The sequence below is a fragment of the Falco punctatus genome (genome assembly GCF_963210335.1).
Source record: "Falco punctatus genome assembly, chromosome: 3".
Classification (NCBI taxonomy): Eukaryota; Metazoa; Chordata; class Aves; order Falconiformes; family Falconidae; genus Falco; species Falco punctatus.
Window position 1 is genome coordinate 118,929,295 of NC_137582.1, and position 20,352 is coordinate 118,949,646.

A 20,352-nucleotide genomic window follows, 5' to 3' on the forward strand; every position below is an offset into this window, starting at 1 on the left:
GTTGCTGTCACTGCTTTGCATAAATCAGAAGATCCAGCTTTGTGGCTCTTACATGGGGTATTTCCTATAAAAAGCACATCTGTGGCCACACTTTTTGGTGCAATAGGCTTTATCCTGGAAGCAAAAGCAGAAAAACAATGCTAAATTCATGCTGACTGGAGTAGATTCCAAGGGAAAGAAGAGTTGGGAAAGCACCTACTTAAGTACTGACTAAGGATGTTATCTCTCATCTGAATCTAGCCTCTGTGTGTGTGTTACTGTTGAGTACACAGTGCGGTTTCAGACATGGCCAGAGACAAGAAAAAATGATTGTTTCAGGGTAACCACAAGGAAGATGAATGCAAATATATTCCTGTAACTGGGAGAGTTCCCTTGCTCTTAAGTTGGGCTCTGGTACATGGCTTCAGGGAAGCAAATTTGCAACTACCTTCATTAAGTTGTTTGGGAATGATTAATCAGAAGTCAGAGACGTAAAATTTTTGCACATTGTGAAATGTTGGTTGAATTCCTGCAGTTACGTACTGTCTGCAAGGGCCGCTTCAGGGAATAGTCAGGGGACAGGTACTGGTGGCTGACAGATGCTTCCTGTCGGCTCTTATCTCCTCTGAAAGCCGGGGCTGATAAGCTCCTGTGGGCTGAATCACAGCCACCTGCATCACGTTGGGATCAAAGTGGTGCAAGAGACGTGTGGCAGAGGCTCCAGCCTCCCGTGCGGTGCACGCCCAGCGCGCAGCCTGTCCGGGCACCCTCCGTGCAGGGCACTGCCGGCACAGGGGGGGCCACTACAGCAGGAGACACTGCCGTCACCCCTGAGTGCGCTCTGCCACGTCCATCCATCAGGTGCCTTCCGTGTCACCGTATGCCGTGTCCAAGCAGTGGCTGATGGCAGTGCAGCACAGAGCACCTGTGCCAATGTGCACGAAGCCTGTGGCTGCGCGTTCACACCTTCCTTCTGCCTAAAGCTGCCTACACCTTCGGCTTGGCTTAAACAGCAGTGGCTTGTCCTTGCACCTGATACAACCCGCTGCCCCCGGCCCTCTGTCCCCTCTCCCTTCCTGGTTTCAGCTGCTTCCCAGCCATGTGCCGGGCACACTGGGGCTGCAGCCACCCCCTCCTGAGGGTCCTTAGGCCCCAGCCTGGCCTTTGGCGTGGCAGGGGCAGCGGGCACCATACACCCCGTGCGGGTCGGGGGGCACCCAGCAGGCGCCGTGGGGCTCTGGGACTCAGTCACCACTTGACACCCACCTCTGATGGGGGGTGGGGGGGTGGTAGTAAAAAAGGGTCAGGCCTGGAGTTTTGACGCATTGGTTTTAACCCAAGAGCAGCCAAGGACAAGCTGGGAAGACCTCTGAGGAACTGGCTATCGCCCACGCCGCCGCAGATGTGCCTGCCCGTGCCAAGGGGGGGCTTCGCCGCACCGCCCGCCGCTGGCACCCCGCACGGGGGGCCGGGGGCCGGGGGGCCGGGGCAGAGCAGGAAGCAGAAGGGCTCATTTCCCTAAGGAGCAGCTTGTCGGGGCAAATCTGCCCGCGTTGCAACACGATTTGCATAAACCCCAGGTGTTTGCAGCAGGGACCTGCCTCTGCATCTGCCGGGGTTATTCCACAGGCAGCGGCGGCGGGGCTGGACGGGGCCCAGAGGCGGCCGCCAAGCCCCGGCCCCGCGGCGCTCGCCCAGCGGGACGGGCCCGGCGGGCCCCGAGGCGAGGCCGCAGCCCGAGCAGCGCCGCCTCCCCGCCCCAGGGCCGCGGCCGGGCGGGGCGCGGGGCGGACCGGGAAGCGTCCGCCGCACCGCCCCCGCCCGCGCTGCCCTTCCGCGTTGGCGCGGCCGCGGCCCGGGCCCCGGTATAAAGCGGCGGCCGCCGCCCGGCCCGCACCGGCCCCATGGAGACGCAGCGGCGGCCCGTCGGCGGCGGGCCGGTGAGCGGGGGCGGCGGGCCGGGCGGGCTCGGGGCTGGGCGGCGCGGCCCCGCGGAGGCCGGGCCCGGGGGCGCGGGGGGGGCCGCGCGGAGGCGTGCCGGGGGCCGCCGCTAACGCCCGTCTTGGCCCGCAGGTCCGGGGCGCGACCGGAGGCCGGGAGTTCCCCCGCGGGGAGCCATGAGGGCGGGCAGCGGCGGCCCGGGCTGGCCTGAGGCGCTCCCGGCCGCCAGGCTGCCGGCGTCCCGGCTCGGCGGGAGGATGAGCGGCAGAGAGCCCGGCGAGGGCCGCGGGCTGGGCCAGGGCCTGCCCGGCGCGGAGCCGGCCGAGGAGGCGGGCAGCCCCGGGCGGGAGCCCTGCGACAGCGCCGAGATGCAGCTGAAGGTGGACTTCTTCCGCAAGCTGGGCTACTCCTCGGAGGAGATCCACGTCGTGCTGCAGAAGCTGGGCCTGGGCGCCGACACCAACACCGTGCTGGGGGAGCTGGTGAAGCACGGCCCGGCCGAGCGGGACAACGGCGAGGCCCCGCCGGAGGCCAAGGAGGCCCCGCTGGTCCCGCGGGGGGGGGCGGCCAACAAGGCCCCGGCGCCCGCCCCGGAGGAGACGGAGAGCGAGAACCTGAAGCCCATCGTCATCGATGGCAGCAACGTGGCCATGAGGTGGGTCTGGGGGCTCTGGGCGGGCACCGGGGGCTGCCCGTGCGGGGCCCGGTGTGGTGCGGCTTTTGCCTGAGCTGCAGTCCGGAGATTGGCGTCTGACACGCTCTGGGTTTGGCACCCAGAACAGCCACCGCTGGCAGCCCTGGTGATGCTTCCCGAGGCACCTCGCCGATACGTGCGGCGCTCGCCAGGGCGAGTGTCACCCTTGCAGGCGCCAGCCGTCTTGCTGGCCTGTCCCACCCGTGGACCCACAGGGCTCTGGCTGGAGTGGGCATGTTTGCTGGGAGTAAAGATGTTCCCTTCTGCTCTGGCTCATGGGTAGGATAACTGGAGATAGGTTGTCTTCTTACCTAATGGCTTTATGTAAGTTTCTGTAGCAGGAAGTTGCTCAATAAATAATTGTGGGGTTAATTAGAGAAGACACTGTAATATGGAGCTGTCTCCTGCATCGGAGACCGGTCTCCACATTGCGACTCTCCTATTTTGGGTGGATTTGGTACGGCGCAGAGGACGGGTGAGAAGTTGAAGGGACGCTGTAGCCTATCGAGTCACCAAGGCAGGGCTGCGACTCCTCCTCAGCATCTCTGCTGTTGCGGTGCTGATGGGGCAGGTCCTTGGGCACTGCAGCCAGAGCAGCCTACGAAGCCGCTTGGGTTGGAGCGGTAATTTGGGAATGCAGGAGCCCTAATATCGACGGAGCACCCAGAATCTCTGGGATGGGTATTTACTGGCTTGATGACCCTACTTTCACCTTGGCGTTTGTTTCCCGCGATGGTGAGCGTTGTCCCCAGCCCAGCCCCTAGTGCTGTGCTCCCCACCTCTGCACAGGGGGTCTGGGCTCTGTGAATTTAACGTACCAGGTTTCTAAACAGGGCTCTGTCGTTGCAGTTGAAAAACAAGCCTCCTTCACAGTGTTTTAGCTTAATAGGTTTTGTAGCGTATGTTTGTGTGCACAGAATTTTTATTAAAAAAAAAAGACAGACCAAAAAACCTGGGTGACCACAGAGCTGCCGTGTGTGTTACGGTAGATTTTTGTCTAAAGCAAAAGTGTTGAGTGGAGCTTTGTTTACATGTGTGGTTTTCTCTAAGCCATGGTTGACAGTTCTGAGAACAGGACTGAGAAAAGATGGGGTACAGCCTGCTGTGTGTCCAAGAAACAGAGCCTGCGAGTCCCAGGGCAACTGAGGAATTCCGATGGCAATCAAGCAGGGCTGGAGAGTAAAAGATATGACCTTGGTGTCTCCAGGAGAGCGCAGTCCTGTTCCTGCAGCTCTCCAGCAGCTGTGCAGTCACTTGAGGAAAATGGCCCACTAAGGGACCTGTGCTGACCGGTGTGGCTCTTGCAGCGGAGTTTACCTTTGATAAGTGTTCAGCCTTAAACAGAATTGGCTGCTGCTTTTGAAATGAGGAGCCTCTTACCTGTGAATGTTATCCCGAAAAGCACAGAGGGATCACTGCAAATGTGACTTAGGGCAGGCCGGGCGGTAACAATGCTGCCGATAGGAGTTTGACATGAGAAAAGCAGTCTGGCTTTTTTAAGCAATTTGCTAGAAGGGGAATTCCATTCTGAAACTTCCTGTATTGATGGTGTGATGTTCCCTGCTGATTCATTTGCAGTGTGTACCGGGGCCTTCCTGAACAGCTCTTGACAAACATATGCAAATCATAGTGGAAATTAGCTTTTACTTCCTTCTAAGGGAATTTTTTTCTTGGCTGTTGCCAAATCAGATCAGCCCAATTAGCTACCTTCTTCTGTAGGTTTGAGACCGGTAGCAAGGACTCAAAAAAAAAAAAAAGTTTTTAAAAAACTTCATAGTAACTTGTGTCTGGCTATCTATGGCAAAAACAGACTGACATCGGAAAAGTTTTCAGAGCATCTTTCTGCTGATTGTTAATATCAGCCTTTCTGTAATTTGGGATTCTTAATGAAGATGCGTTAGGTGTCTCTTCAGGTATTAGTTTTATTGCTAAACTTACAGTTCTTTTAGAATAAGTATTTTGGTACAACTTTTCAATTTTCTTAATAGGAGGAGGGTGAGGACAGGAGGAGAAGTAAAGCCTCTTTGTAGTGGTACTGTAGTAATTGTGCTGCTTAGCTGCGCCTCTGCTGGGATGGAAGCTCTTCAGTAACTTACGGAGGAGTTCACTGGCACGCTAAGTGATGGTGGGAGTTGAAATGTCATTCAAGTGTAGATGGGAAGAGTAAGACTTGTGGCAGGGTAGTCCCCAGATGGGGAAAATCTTACTGAATCATGAGACCAGTTATCTTTAGTGTAGTACTTATTACCGGAGTGTCATCATGAAATGCAGGCTATTAGATCTCGAATGACAGATCAGGCTGTAATACAAAAAAGTTGAAAGCTTGCCAGAACCATTATCAACAGAAGAGCTGATTACACTGTAAATACTGGCACTTGTAAAACAGGAGTGGTAGCTTCCTCTTAGAAGTTCTGGAAACTTACTGATATGACCTAATAATTAAGAAGCAGCTTTTTGCGTTGGTACGTAGCTTCTGATGCTGTTGTCAAACTTTGTTCTCAAACTGCCAAGTTGAGACATTCAGCACTGATCCTGTAACCAGGAGTTATTGCTATTTTATGCAAATAGTGCACTTATATATGCGTATATAAAAATATGTATATATTGGGGGGGGGGGGCAGGCATAATATAACGAAGAAGCATTTTTCCTCAGTGCTGATGTCCTTGAGGTAAGAGTGCATAAAACCTTGTTTTCCTTGAGTTATCAGAATAGCTTTACAAACAGAACACCTAGTGAGGGTACAGTTTACACTGGCAGAGGTTAGCCACTGGTATTAGCTGGCAGAATAGGACAAAGGGTGTTCAAGATCACATTGTACTCAGCACTAAAAATAAAGATCTAGAGTCCAGAGGGAAGCAAAAGCTCTGTTTCAGAGCAGCTGCAACAGTTACAGCTGCTTTCTCCCTCCCAGTGAGGATATGGGTATTTATTGGCATATTGAGGTGCTAAAGGAACAGTAATTCTGTGAAGAGCTTAGTGATGTCTCTTTACACAAGATGAGCAATGAATGCTGATTGTGCTACTCTAAACACTTCTTCACTAAAGATTGTCTGAACTGCTGGATCCATTTGCTTAGTATATTGCCTGACAAGTCTGTACATAACCTGAATATTGAAGTCCTTAATTTTCTTCTTCAATGCAGCCATGGAAATAAAGAAGTGTTCTCCTGCCGAGGTATCCTTCTGGCTGTCCAGTGGTTTTGGGACAGGGGACACAAGGATATTACAGTCTTCGTGCCATCTTGGAGGAAGGAGCAGCCACGGCCAGATGTGCTTATAACAGGTGTGGAAATGTGAAAACCAAAAGCAGCTTTTCAGGCTTACTGCTTTGTCACTTAATGAGCTTGCAAAGTTCTGGCTGGTTAATTACTAACTTATGAATGGAAGATCTGAGTGGTAGGAGATCCAGCAAGCTGAGCTGACCAGTGAGAATTAGTCATTAACTTCTCCCCTAAGCAAGTTCTTGCCTGAATCAGTGAAATAATTCCAGAACAAAGTATGTAGTGCTAGTCTGTTTCCTAACTTGTCTCTTACAGAGTTTTTTCTTCTTTCAGGGACACACCTTCATTCTATGTACTTGACCAACATATTTGACACTGTAGACTGTACAGAATTTCTACATGCTAAAAGTTAAAGCTCAATGGGAGCTTAGTCAGAATTATTCAAATTGAGGGGACTTTGCTCTGAACTTGCGAACAGCTGAGATTTCTAAGCAACTCTCCTCAGAAATCCATGCACTACATGGTACAGCACCATACAAGATACTGGCCTGCCAGCCTTAACTGCTGCATGCAAAGGGCGATGTGGCTGGGACTTGCTGTGTTACAGCAGCCTCGGTGGTGGGTTCTGAGGCTTCTTGGGTGCCATGCAGGCAGCGGGGCTAGGAATCCACCTCTGACAGCCTGATCGATGGTATAAAACAGATGAGAATGCAAGCTGAGCTGTGGAGAGAAGAAATTACTTTAATTTTGTCATTTATTTATAATGTTACTTTATCTGTGCGAAAGCCTTTGGGCTGTGTAAGTGTGTTCACATTTGTGTTTGTTCTAGACCAGTACATTCTCCGTGACCTTGAGAAGAAGAAAATTCTGGTCTTCACCCCTTCCAGGCGGGTTGGAGGCAAGCGTGTTGTCTGTTACGATGATCGATTCATTGTGAAACTGGCACATGAGTCTGATGGCATTGTGGTTTCTAATGATACTTATCGGGACCTGCAGAACGAGCGTCCTGAGTGGAAGAAATTTATTGAGGAGCGTCTGCTGATGTATTCCTTTGTTAATGACAAGTAGGTTCCCATTCTTTCTTTGCTTTAAAAAAAAAAAAATCTGTGTGAGCGTGCTGTGTTGTTTTAATGAAGCAATAGCAAGTGATGCATGAAAAGAGCAAAATGCTGGTACAGTGTGGAAAAAAAAACCTGTAGAGATACTGGGGATTATCTTAAATAGCTGTTCATGGTTTGGAACTAGGAGCTGTGCTGTAGTGGAGTTCCTAAGAGAGCTCCAAGGCTTGATTTCTTTACAGGACAATCATTTGCAGGCCTGGCAGCAGGTACTAATTTGGGTCAGCAACAGCACAAAATCTCTTCTCTGCCTGGAGTGAAGCACTTTGTGCTGGTCTTTACCAGGTGACAGGAGGGCTATCTCTGCAGTGAAATGGGAAAGTTTGGGGGTTTTTTTAGAGCTCAGATAGCTTTTAATCTTCAGCGAAATGGGAGACTTTAAGAAGAAATTAACCCTGTCCCAAGAAAGTGAACTGCTCCTGACTGAGATTTATTTTTCTTTAGGTTTATGCCTCCAGATGATCCCTTAGGGCGACACGGCCCCAGCCTGGATAACTTTCTGAGAAAGAAACCTGTGGTGCCAGAACACAAGAAACAGCAGTGTCCTTATGGTAAGACTTGCCTTCTAAATGTGATGACCGAGGTCTCTGTGCAAGTGTAACTCATACATGAGTAAAATTCAGCTGCTCATTCCATGTTCTGCCTTCCCTTGCAGGGAAGAAATGCACTTATGGAATTAAGTGTAAATTCTACCACCCTGAAAGGATCAATCAGCCCCAGCGCTCATTAGCTGATGAACTCCGAGCCAATGCAAGGTTGTCTCCTACCAGAAGTACTGCTGTCAAGGAGGAGAAAAAAGGCAAAAGAGGTTCCCAGGCAGAGGTCTTGTGCTCTGTGCCCACAGAGAGTGATAAAAGCTCTTTGCAGAAGGTGTCTGCAGAGAGGAAAAGCTTGACCCACAAAGCAAAACCCAGTGATGTTCCGCTTCAGGTCAAAGGCTGTGTCTCAGGCAGCGTCCCTCCCAACAGTGGGAACCACAGGTCCTCTGACAGGTACCAGCAGCCTCATATGGACTCTCTGTCTTACATCTCTCAGGAGCATCTTGACTCAGGCATTGGGTCTCTGGAGAACCAACTGTCTGACATGTGGCCTTACAGATCTAGCAGTCACTGTGATCATTCCCCCGCTGATCAGATGGCAGTCTGCAACTGCGGTAGGCAGAGGCCTGTCTACCCACATTCTCCCAGCTTAGAGCAAAATGGTCTGGTCTCTTACAAGCATGGTTCCCATAAATCTTCCTCTGGTGCTAGCTTCTTGCAGTATAGCCCTGAGAGATCTCACTCAGGACCCCCTCACTCTTTCTCAGGCTACGGAGTACCAGTACACCCAGCTAATGCTGGCCAATACAGTCTGCCCAATGAATACGCTGCTCCTCCACCCCATTCTCGCGAGTTCTGGTCTGAACCATACCAGATGCCACCGCCTCAAGTGAGATCTACCAGCGTGCGAGATCCTCGTTCGGTACAGAGAGCCCCAGGGCCGGCGTATGGGGACTCCTGCCAGTGGGCTGTCTCTGACCAGTTCGCGGAGGAGCGAGCCAATGTGCATGTCAAGCTGTGTGGCATATTCCATCCCCATTTAGTTGATGCTGTGATGAGCCGTTTCCCTCGACTTCTGGATCCCCAGAGGCTAGCTGCAGAGATACTAACGTACAAGTCTCAGAACCCCGGTCTATGAGGGATGCTGAGGGCAGCCAGGCACGTGGAGAGCTCGAGGGGCAGTGTTTGCGCTCTGTAGCTGCCATAGATGCCTTCTGAGGGCTCCTCCTTGTTTCTTGGAAGTACCGGGCTCCAGTTGGAGGCTGGATTCCAAATGTGGTATGCTCACAGCAAATTCCGGTCTAGGCATGACAGTGTGCCCCTGTTAGAGAGGTGAGAGCACCCTAGGGTCCCGTCTTGCCAGAGGCTGTTGAAGAGGCTCTGGGTGCCTAACAGGAGGAGGGGCCATAGCTTCAGAGCAGGATTTTTCCTTTGGGTTTGTGTGGCGAGTCAGGCACACCCCAAATTCCTGCAGTTGTTCAGGGCCAAATGTGACCTTATTCCTCCTGTTAGCTTCAGGTTTGAGATGGCTTGGTGTGTTATCAGGTGTATGGAGGGAGGATTCGGGGGAGGGGGGGGCTTGTGGAAGGTGAGGGGGTTACTACCTTTGCACTGGTGTGAGGCTTATTTGTGAAGACTGAAATGCATCGCCAAGGCTGTTCTTGGCTCTTAACTAGGCCTGTTTACCAAACCACGCAGATCTGTGGAAAATATTGGATTATAAATCTAGTACAAAGCTGGGTTTAGCTGACTTTAATTTGGTTTTATTGGTGCACTTCTTTAATGATGCTTTCCATACCCCTCCCACTTAAGCTTACCTTCCTGAGATGAGGCAATTCTCCGGTATGTACCACAAGTGCTTAGCAAGCTGCTTAGCTCCCAGAAATGAGAGGAGCTGGGAGCACAATCCCTTCTCGGGATGAGAGGCCTGACACTGCTCCAAAGCAACATGCGAGCTGTGCATTTGTCATCTGCTGGAAAACGCAGGTGTCGGAACATGAGGATGACCACGCTGTTGATGCTGCTCTAAAGCAGTGACCTTGCCTGGTAACCTGTCCCAGGCTATCTCTGTACAACGCTGACAAGGAGGATTTATGATGTTGTGCCTTTTGTCTTCAGACAGCAATAGTTTTGAGCATTCGGTAAAACAGCTGTAGTCATGTCTGGGCTGCTGCCAGTCCTGGTCACGAGGATTCCTTAATATTTTTCTCTGTAAAACTGTTGCTTCATCTTCCTTCTTACTAATGTTCTCCTGTCCCCTTCAGCTTTGTCAGACTAGCAGCATCCAAAAATGTAGAATAAGACTTATTTGGTAAGACTGCTCCCCTCTCGTTCCCTCTTACTCTGTAAGGTGTTTTGTTTGGTTTTTTTTTTAACTGTAGATACTGTAACAGATTTTAAATATGCAAAACCAATTGCTGTAGTAATTGGTTCTGGTCCTGGAATTTCATTGTGCTTGGAATGCAAAGATGTTTCTTGCACTTGCAGGCCAGAAGCAGTTGATTCGTTGATACACATTGTATCTGTCTTTTTGTTATGTTTTTAAAATACGTCTATCTTGTGGTTAAACAGAGGTTGTTGAGTGGCATATTATGAAGGGGAGAGTGGAATACGGCTGTTTTCTGAGAGCCCTTTCAGGAACAGTTTTGTCTGTTCTTCTTCTTCCCTCTGTCCAAGGAGTGACCTACCCAGACTGGCACCATGTGCCATAAAAACCACAGGGACACAGAAACCTGTATACCTGGTTAATTATGATACATTACAAATTAGTAATGTTTCATGTTAGTAAGCAAAATGCTTCTTAATTCTAAGTAACCTGATACTTTGCATATTTGTAAATTACAGGAAAAATGGTTTTTAATGTTATTGTCCAGCAACTTGCTGCTTGATGCTGTTTTTAATTAGTACTATTCTTGACTCGGCCATTGTGTTACTTGGCTTGGTGTGTGTTGTTTTTCTGGTGGAATGCTGATATATGCTGCTTCTCTTGCAATCAGAAGATTATCATTTTATACTTGCAAGCTGACATTTTACTGAATTTTCTGTATCGTTATGCAGTATATAGTTTATGTACTGAATGGAGGCAGCCACATGGAAGCTGTGGCAAAGTAAGAACTTGTGTTATATAAATAAAAACTGCTGAGTTGAATTACTTGGTCTCTGGTGGCTTTTTGGAAGACTGTTCAACATTTTGGTTGTTTTTCCAGGAAAGCTGGAGAAATTATCCCTCCTCCCTGGGGTTCCTCTGACAATCTTCAATCTCCATATGCAGTCGAATGGCAGCGACAGTGTGATGGCTGGATATTGACAGGCTTGTTAACTGATGCAGTGTGACAGGTCAAAAAAATCAAATTGCTCCAAATTGCTGTAGCAGAGAATAGTGATAAAAAGTTTATTTGGCATTACTGAAGTTAGCTCGCTGCCCCGGGGATGCACTGGCAGTCGAGGTGCAGTGCGAAGGCATGTGGCTCTAACTGCAGTATGGGAACAACCATGTTGGATGTCTCGTGTGCTAAAGAGGCACGTGCTCCTCATTATTTTGGGATAAACTGTGGGCTGTGCTTCAGTTCTAACGGGCAGTTCCAGAGTACAGTCTGGAAATAAATACCCATGTTGTCCAGTTACATAGCACATCTGTGTCAGATGTTGCACATGATCGTATGCTGACTGTAACATGTCAAGACTTTGCTCTAAAGCTCTGTTACCAGCTGGGAAGGAAATGCAGTAGGAATATCAAGGCTCGCATTTCTGTGTAAGAGTCTTCCCCTCCCACCTGCTGTACTGCAGTACAGCATGTTCTTATCTGACTTGTTAAATACCTTTATGGTCTTTATTCAAATTTGTGCTCTTAATTTAATACAGGGCAATGGCTATTTCTAGTTAATCAAAACCAAGGAAGGCAGTGCTTTGATAGTGCATTGTCTGAAAAAATAAATCCGAAACTTCACAGTCTGAAAGGTCACTGACGTGCTGTGGGAGAGGAACATGCCCGAGGACGTCATTTGAAGTGACGGTAAGCTTTCGTGGCTCCGTACAGGTATGGTGGCCAGGGTCTTGGTGGGGAGGGGATTAAGTGATGCGTCATAAATTGGATCAGACCTTTTAACCAGGTGAAGGCTTTTCAGTTTTGTAGTGGGGTTCTGTAGCTGAAAAATGCTGCAGGATTTTTAAGGCTGGTCTTCTATAAAATACCTTAACAGGGGGCTTTGGTTTTGCAGGATGGGTAGGTGTAAGGGGGAATGTTCATTTTTACTTCTATCAAAGCTGGGCTGCTGCAACTAAAAAAGCCTGTGCCGAAGCACAGATGTTCATTTACCATAACCAGGAAAAGAAGAGCTGGTGGCCACTTTCTTTGGTTATGATGTGAATGGCCCTTGTCTATTGCAGTGACAGTCCTAGTGGCACAGCAAGTTGAGGGGGTTAGTCCCCAACATGAATCTTGTCAAAATTATTCCCACAAACTTCTGCTGTGTGTGTTGCTGTGCCCCCTGCCCCCCCGAAAACCCAGCTGAAATCTAGCCACTGCTGCTCTGAATTCTCTTGATCTCTTACCCAAGGCTTCTGCATGAGAGACCCTGTGCCTCCTGCCCCTGGAGCAGCCCGTGTGTTCCAGTGCGAGTACTGCTTTCTCCTACGCCAGGCAGCCCAGTGGTGCCCAGGAGCTCGGGAAATGTGGGGAGTGCTGATTGGAGCTGTCACTGCTGCGTATTTCTCCCCCCTGCACAGTCGTCTGCACTGAGTCAGAGGAGCTGCCTACCTGCACGCTGCGGGCTGCTGCGCTTGGGCAGGTTCTCTCTGTGCTGTTATTGTGGAATTTTCAAGACTCATCCGGTGGCTTACCACTTCCTTGGGGCACGGCGGCGAGGGGGACCTGTCATGACTGCTGTGCGTTGGCTTTGTGTTTCTTATCCAACTAAAATAGGTTAGACCTTGTCGGGTTACTGCTCTGTTGGTTAAGGAGGTCACACACAGGCACCCCGTGGAAAGTTCCCTGTACCTCAGTGGGTTGCGCTGCCTTCGTCCTGTTGGCCTCGTGCGGCTGTAAAGCCTTGAGCTGAGCCCTCAGGAGGCCGGCTCCTCTCTGAGCACCTTCTCCTACCCTGACCAGGTGAGGAATCGCTGCTGTTCTCTTTGAAAGGGGGAGCTCCCAGCTGAGCTGGAGAAAAGGGGTGCAGAAGGCTCCTGAAAAGTGTCGAGGCACAACCACGGGAAAGAGAAGGATTGCAGAGAGGACCCAAGGCTGTTTCCATTGGGCAGTGGGGCCAAGGGGAGCTGGCGAACGGCTGCGAGCTCTGCAAAACAAGTCTGGTGAGCCCATCCAGTGCCGGCTCTCTCCTTCCAAATCAAGCGTGCCAGCCTCCAGCAGCGGGCAAGTCGGTCCCACCACGCGCATTGCCCTCAGCGTGAGGGGGCAGCCGTGGCTGCATCCTCCCCAAAAGCACAAGGCAGCATAAAGGGAACCAAGGAGCGTGGGCTGGGGTAGGAAGGACTGATGTGAAAGTGAGGAGGCAGTGAGGGCGCTTGTAAAGAGCGATGGGGGGTACGGCAGTGTTTTGGGGATAGAGAATGGTGTCCTCTTTGCCTTTGTGGTAGAAATAGATGGAAAAGGTAATTAAATATCATCAAAGGAAAGGCTTTGCTCCCACTGCACAAGGAAAGGATGAACAGGCAGGAGGAGGAGCCCTCCGTAAGTCAGTGCTGCAGGGTGTCTTGACTTTGGGCTTTTTTTTTTTTAAATCAATACTCAAAAGGGGGAAGGAAGAAGTGGGAAGCTGTGCTGTGGCAGAGGTCAGGGTTAGAAACTGCTGTGTTCTCATCTCCTTCCCCTGTGCTGGGCAGTGACCCCGGAGGGGCCCTGGGTGGCGGCTGCAGCCCCCAGCCCCGTGGGACCGGGCACCCAGTGCCTGCGAGGCCCCAGCCTTCGCTCGCCTCTCCCCTGCGCCCGCGGCCGTGTGCCCTTCTTGCTCGCTGAACTTTTGCTCGAACCCATCTGGTTCCCTCCCATCGGGGGATTTCCAGGATGTGGCTGGCCCAGCTCTAACATTTCAAGGCGTTTCCAGAGGCAGGAATCTGACCCAAGGCTCCTGCACAGGCTGTGGGAAAGGGGCGCCTATGTAATGGAGGCACATGTGTGCATGGCATCACGTGGGGGTGTGACAATGCCACCGGTCTGGGGCAGGCCACCTTACAAGGAAGCAGGTTCAGCATCAAACTGCTGATTTCACCCAGCTCTGAGGCTGCAGGGCTATTTCTCTCCCTGCAGAGAGGAAGAGGTGCCCCGACATCTGCACTGCATCTTTGAGGCACTTTGGGGTACAGGTTTGCTGCAAGAGAGAAATGCAGGAAGTGAGCAAGTCCGCGGAGTAAATGCGGCACCAAAGTGAACAGAAAGGTGCAAGGGTGGGAGAGGGTCTGGGTCCTGCTGGAGGGAAGGAAAGCTGACGGTGGCAGGGAGGCTGGAGAGTGCTGCTGGTGCTGATGCCCCTCAGCGCTTGCCCTCCAGCCCCGCATTTTTCAGTTCACCTGTCACCATGCTCCCTCGGTGCCCCGAATACCCCTGTGCTCCCTGAGGCCGAGGTTTGCTCCAGGAGCTGTGCCAGGCCAGCAGAAGTGCTTTCTTCTGTCTCAGTTTCTCCTTGAGCAACGCCAGACCCCAGCCCTCCTGGTGAAGCCGTGACCCACGAGCGAGAAGCAGCTCTCAGCTTCCCCGTGTGCCACCCCCCCTGCCCCCCCCAGGCCTGCATTGCACAAATACTTTGGACTAAATACAGCATCTGGTTGAGCAATAGGTCAGGAGGATTTGCATGGCGTGTTGGCCCGGGGGAAGGTTTCCCCAGCCTGTGAGGCAATAACCGCCTCACTCAGAGGTGTCACGGCGAGGGTGCTGCAGTGGGGGCTTGGCCACCCATGGGGGGCTGCTCCAGTGGGGAGGAAGAGCTGGTGAATGTAGTTAACGCTGCTTGATTCACCCTCCACCTCCTACACCCTGCTGCCTCGGGAGAGCTGAGCTGTGGGGCCGGGACCTTGTCACAGCGCTGCAAAGCTGCTGCCTGATGTCCCCAGCGCTCCTGAGGTCTCTTCATGGATGCTGCTGCCATTCCTGCAGGAGAGGGGATGGCCAGTTTGGGGCTGGGGTTTTGCGGCAGCAGGGACCCAGGAGTGGCTCATTTGCGTCACCTGTTTATTTTGATATTTCTTAGTGTGGGCCTGTCCCACCTCAAGCCTCGTGCGGGAGCCAGGTCAGTGCAGGATGAGTCAGGCTGCTGTTACCTGCATTGCGTCAGCTCCCCGATGGTGCAGGGTGCTGCACGGGCACGTCGGGAAGAACGATCCCTGCTCGCTGCAGGGGCCTGTCCCCAGCCCCTGCACCCAGCCAGCTCCCTGGGGCGGGCGCGGGGGCTGCAGCAGGGCTGTGGGGATGGTTTCCACGCGCTCTCTGGGGCGGGGGGGGGGGCAGCGGGCCCAGGGTCGCGGCAGCCATTCCGCAGCGTTGCAGGTTAATTCCCAACCAGCGTCAGACGAGCCTGCCTGGTGCCGCAACAAAACCAGAATGGAAGTGTTCCCATCAAAGCCTTTGTGCTGGAGGCCAGTTGCGAGGGCTGCGGGGCCGGCGGGAGCAGGGTCACTGGCAGACCCCCAGCCGTGTGCGCTGGCACTGTTGGCGAGTGCCCACAGTGTGGGCAGCTGGCGGTGGCAACCCGCGCGGTGCTGGGGCTGGCGGGACACGTGGTGAGCGATGGGCACAGCGTGCCCACCTCTTGGCGGGGGCGGCTGGTTTGCACCGGCTGCTCACAGGGCAGGATCAGTGCCCGGGTGGGAGGTGCTGCTGCCACGGGCTCCCCACCACCCGTGCTTGCCGCGAGCGCTTCCCGGGCCGAGTCCCGGCTCCGGGCCAGCTGCCGTGCGTAGGGACCGGGCCCCTCTCTGCTTTAGCAAGGGTTCGTCTTGGTACCCCCTCCCCAGATGGCTGCGGGATGGGGGTCTCTGCAGTGCGGTGGTGGAGCAGCCGCCCCAGCGCGTGCAGCGGAAAGACCAAGCAAACAGCCCCGTGGAAGGTGGCTGCCTGTATCTCACAGCGGTGGCTGGCAGCTGCGGGGGGGTGGGGGGCAGCAGCACGCAGCCCCTGAGGCTGGGTCAGGGCTTGGGCACAGGGTGGCTCCTTGCCCCTTGCGTGGGGGCCCAAGGCTGATCCCGCCACGTGTGGGGCCCTGTAGCCGTGCCAGATCTGCCCTCCTGCGGGGTGGGAGGCTCAGCACCCTCCTGCAACGCCCCCCGGCCCCTTCTTTTCCCTTTGCTGGGCCAGGGGCTGCCTGACCCAACCCAGCGCTTTGGAGTGGGCAGAGGCAGGTCTGCCCAAGCCTGTTCCACCCGTGGCACGGCCCCCCTGGCTGCGCCATCCTCCAGGAACGAGGGCCCCTCGGCCGCCCCCGAGAGCCACGTGCTGTTGCAAGGAGCCAGCTGGGAGTTGCAACTTGTGCGGGGCAGTTCCTGCAGGGGACTTATCCGGCCAACAAGGAAGTAAACGGGGCAGCTCGTGGGTTTTGCAATCCATCCGTCACCCCAGTGTCTCCAGCTCGTGCAAGGTGAACAGGAGCTGGCGGTGACCTTACTCCTTGCTCCAGGAAGCTCCCAACAAGTCGCAGCAGATCAGGAAGATGCTCGTAGCTGGGCTCCACCAGAGACAACCTGCCCAGGGCGCAGCCAGCCCGCGGGGTGGCCGTGGCAAGGGGTGGCTGTGACCCTGGGCAGTGCAGGAGGCTGAGCTGCCTCCTGCTCCCAGCGGACGGGCGGGGCTGGGCAGGGTCCGGCTGGCACTGGGGGGTGGAGGCACGTCCAGGGACACGGCAACACAACTGGGACCGCGCCGTCCTGGCCTGTGTCCTGTGGTGCCTGAGCAGGGAGGGACATGTGGCTCCTTCTCGTCTCGCTGATGCCCTACTTAAACCTTCACTTACGGTTTCTGCCTGTCACGGAGCTGCTGGCTCCGACAGGCGGCACGGGCATGGGGCCAGCGGCCAGCGTGGCTCCGTCCACCGGCGCCCTTTAACAGAGCAGAAGGGCGAGAGGGGAAGCGATGGCTGGAGCTCTGCCACGTGGGGGAATGCCCAGCCAGGCTCCCAGTGGCAACTGGTACAGAGGGCTGGGAGCCTTCCTCGGCCCCCTCACCTCCCAAGTACCTCCCAGGGCAGCCCATTGCTGCCCAGTGCCCACCAGTGCTTCCCAGTGCCCAAGTGGCAGCTGGTGAGTTCCCCATGTTGCCCACTGGCAGAGCTCAGCACGCTGCGCCCTCCCCAACTCTGGCTGCAGATGGCAGGTCCCCCCCCCCCCCCCCCCCAGTCACTGCCTCCCTGTCCCCCCATAACCCCCCAGACCCCAGCTGCTACCTGCCAGGCTCTCTCCGTCGCTCCCACTGGCACTTTGGTCCTCCAGCCCCTCCAGCAGCTCAGGGTTGTCGCCACTGTCCCACTGCCACGGGCGCTCCTGCAGCTGGGACAGGGCATGAGGGTCTGGGGGTATCAGGGGGCTGGGGGGACTGGGGGCCCCATGGAGGACTCACCCGCTGGTGCAGGCCTTGCTGCTCCCGCAGCAGCTCCAGGAACCGGCTGCTCCACAGCAGCTTCTCGGCGCCCAGCTCGGTGCAGAGGAAGCGGACATCAGCCTCCAGTGCCTCCAGCCTCGCCAGCACAGCCTCGCTGACACCACCGCGCTGCTGCCGCTCCGCCACTGCCCTGGCACCACAGCTCAGCTCCCGCCAGCGCCCCGCAACACCCACCCACCCGACCTCTGCACCAGGGTCACCCCTGCCTGCCCCCACCACCGTGCCAGGCACCCACCTGCCTGCCCAGGCTCCAGCGCCGGTGGGGAACCCCCGTCCTCCTCCTCACTCCCCTCGCTGCCACCTTCCAGCCTCAAGCGCAGCGCCACGCCGAGCTGAAAGCCGCCACACACCGCGGGGACTGACATGTCCACGGGCAGCTGAGCCCGGTGGCCCCGGCACCGACCCTGACCAGGGGACCCTGCCGTGCCGTGCCCTGGGGACCTACAGCCACGTTGGTGCCACGGGGCCACCCACAGACCGTGTCACTGGGCTCAGCCGTGTCCCGGGGGTCGGAGGTCTCTGCAGCCCCCACAGCCTGGGGCCACGCTGGGGAGTTACCTCCTCGGTGACCTGGAAGGCGCCGTCCCAACAGCTCTTGTAGCAGATCAGCAGGTACTGGGGAGAGGACGGCGGCCGCGTGGTGAGAGCAGCAGGCTCAAACCTGCCCCAGGGAGCAATGTCCCCACGTCCCCAGGGCTCTTGGTGGGCAGAACCGTACAGTGCCTTGAGCCAAGAGCCAAACCCCAAGGACGAGGGTCCCGATCGCCCAGCCACGCTGCCGGATGGCGCGGTGACGCCCACCCTGGCACCACCGCTACAGAAACAGAGCCCCAGCAGCACCCCCACCCCATGCCCCAGCCCCTGGCTCCGGGCACCACATCTGGAGCCAACACAAGTCCGTGAAGGCAATTGGGGAAGGGGCCACATGGTACCAACCCACGCCAGCCTCCAGAGCCACTGCAGCCCCCGCAGCGCCATCCCGGAGAGCGACAGGAGCCACCAGCACCCAGCACGCATGAGCTGCCTCCACCTCGGCACCAGCGGGCCGTGCTGCCTGCCCATGGGCACCCTGCAGGCCAGGAGACACAGGTGACATCCCTGCACCCCCAGGAGCCTCTGCCTCGTGCACCCGCCCTGCTCCACGCACCGGAGGGACGTGTGGCAGCTGTGGGGTGCACCAGCTGACACTGGTGTCCAGCCCAGCTCGCCCAGTGCCAGGCTAGCGAAAGGGAAGGTATTTTCAGGGCCAGATCGCAGCACAAGGCACCCGCTCGGTGGGGACGGCTGCTCCCCTTCCCCAGCTCTGCCCCCTTACCTGGCGATGCGCTGCACCACGCCTGGACCCCTCCTGGAGGCGGCGGGGCAGCTGCTGCCTCTCCTGCCTGGCGTCAGCTCTGGCTGCTGCTCGGCCCCTTGCTCGGCTCGATAAACTGCCTAATCCTCCTGGCGAGGGATTAGCGTTCCTCCTGCCCTGCCTTCCGTGGCCATAAGGACAGCTGCTGCTCTGCCAGCCCTCATTTGCTCTGCTCAGGATTCACGTTCTGCAAGCAAAGGGCTTGTGATTTATTTTCAACTACTACTCTTAGCTTTCAGGTAAAAGCCTGTGCAATTTGCTCCGACTCCTGCGTCCAAGGGCCAGGCACCGGCAGTCCTGGGGATCTTTGGTCACTCAGGCTGTTTAAGAAGAAAGTTAGCAGTCCTCAGGAATAAAAATCAAAGTTTTAGGCACAACAGCCAGACTCCAGCATCCACCTCACGCCACTCTTGTAGGTGATGGTGCTTCTGTTCCCAAAGGGATCAGAGACCCTGCGCGCTGTCCCCCAACCTGACAGTAACACCGCAGGGAAGCTGGGGCTGTGCCCACCACTGCTTGTCCTGGGACGAGCGACCGCTCCTTCCTGGGGCAGACCTAGACCTCCCGGGGCCCCTCAGCAGCCGAAGGGCTGCTGCCCACCAGTGGGACCTGGGGGCGAACAGCTCCACATCAGCTGAACAGGGTGCCTTTAACTGGGAACCAAGCGCTTGCCATTTAACTTTCTGCACCGATCAATGTGCTGCCCAGGGCTGCTGCCATCACACTGTCCTCGGCAGAACGGCTGTCCCCTTTCTTTAGTGACAAACGCTGCCAGCGGCAGCAAAGTTTGCATTTTCCCCTTGTCCCCGCAGCACCCCTAATGTGCATCACAGGGAAACTGGAGCCGATTGACACTTTGCCACAAAAAATGCCTGTACACACACAGGACTCCAAGGTACACCAGCCCTTTGCTGTGCCTCTGCAGGGAGGTGTTCTGGCCACAAAGGTTACCGCAGCTTTCCTCAAGGTCAGAGGTGCAGCAGAGACTTTTACCCTCTGAAGTTCAGCTGCTCCTGCTATCCTTGCTTTTGGAACAGCAGCAGTAGTGGGAGAAACCTGCTTTTTTATCAAGGCCAACTAGACAGAAACCATCAGCTAAGACTTCTTTGTTTTCCAGAGCTATGGAAAAGCAAGGCCTTGTAGGAGTTCATGCTATTTCCTAGATCTTCCACCCCCCTGTATTTAACCTCTGTGACTTAAAACACACAAAAGTAGGACAGCTTTGCAGCTTGCCCATTAAGCCGTTACATCCCCACACCCCCTGCAGATAAGCAGTTGCCAGCCGCACAACCACTTGCTCTACTGCAGGACAAGCCAGCTCCCACCGTGAGCAACTACGGAGCTGCCTTCATCCCTGAACCAGACAACAGAACAGGGGAGAACTTGGCTCATGTAATTTTGCCTTCACTCCTGGGTAATGCTCTGCACTGACTGGGTTGCCTGGAGGGAGCTGAAAAAGACCCAAGAGATGAGGAAAGCAGAGGTGCAGCAGAAGGGAACGAACACGCGGCTGTAACAAGCACACACGCACGTGCTGGGGGGCTGCAACAACTCTCCCCGCGGCACTCTCTATCGGCGATGTTTAGGCAGACACAAATGCATTACAGCACCAATAACAAAGGCAATTTACCCTCCTGAGACAAGCAAAGCTTATTTCAACATCAACGTTGATCATCTTGACCTGGCTACTGTGAAAAGCACCTAAGGCTCATCCCTCTGCGTACTCTTCCAGCGGCAATGCAGACTGCTCATCCCTTATCTGCGGGCATCCTGCCAGGATCAGCAAGAACCGACTGACATCCAACTTCTACCTTGAAGCGGAATTAGCTGAACGCAGCTGGAGATTAGAGCCTGGCAATCCTTTCGAGTACTCGATGTTGTGTCTACCAGAGGGAAGAAAGCACAAAG

General features: G+C 54.9%; 2 protein-coding genes and 1 long non-coding RNA gene across 5 annotated transcripts in view; 2 read left to right on the top strand and 1 right to left on the bottom strand.

Moving 5' to 3' along the window:
• Positions 1–20,352, top strand: part of LOC308061682 — a 529,572-nt gene that overhangs the window by 367,704 nt on the left and 141,516 nt on the right. The window lies entirely within an intron of this gene.
• ZC3H12A (zinc finger CCCH-type containing 12A) lies at positions 1,173–10,640 on the top strand. Its single transcript, XM_080381967.1, has 6 exons — positions 1,173–1,919; positions 2,053–2,575; positions 5,758–5,897; positions 6,665–6,899; positions 7,398–7,504; positions 7,609–10,640. The coding sequence occupies exons 2-6, from the start codon at positions 2,097–2,099 to the stop codon at positions 8,628–8,630; spliced, it is 1,983 nt and encodes a 660-aa protein (XP_080238093.1). The 5' UTR covers positions 1,173–1,919; positions 2,053–2,096; the 3' UTR covers positions 8,631–10,640.
• Positions 9,116–20,331, bottom strand: LOC308061668 (uncharacterized protein). 3 transcript variants are annotated; one of them, XM_080381974.1, is made up of 5 exons: positions 17,649–20,331; positions 17,326–17,422; positions 17,049–17,215; positions 16,876–16,972; positions 9,116–16,532 (listed from the first exon to the last, which is right to left on the bottom strand). In XM_080381974.1, the coding sequence occupies exons 1-5, from the start codon at positions 18,150–18,152 to the stop codon at positions 16,459–16,461; spliced, it is 939 nt and encodes a 312-aa protein (XP_080238100.1). In that variant the 5' UTR covers positions 18,153–20,331; the 3' UTR covers positions 9,116–16,458. The 3 variants fall into 3 exon arrangements, with proteins under 3 accessions (XP_080238100.1, XP_080238099.1, XP_080238098.1); XM_080381973.1 differs by having other exon boundaries at positions 16,876–16,978; XM_080381972.1 differs by having other exon boundaries at positions 17,049–17,220.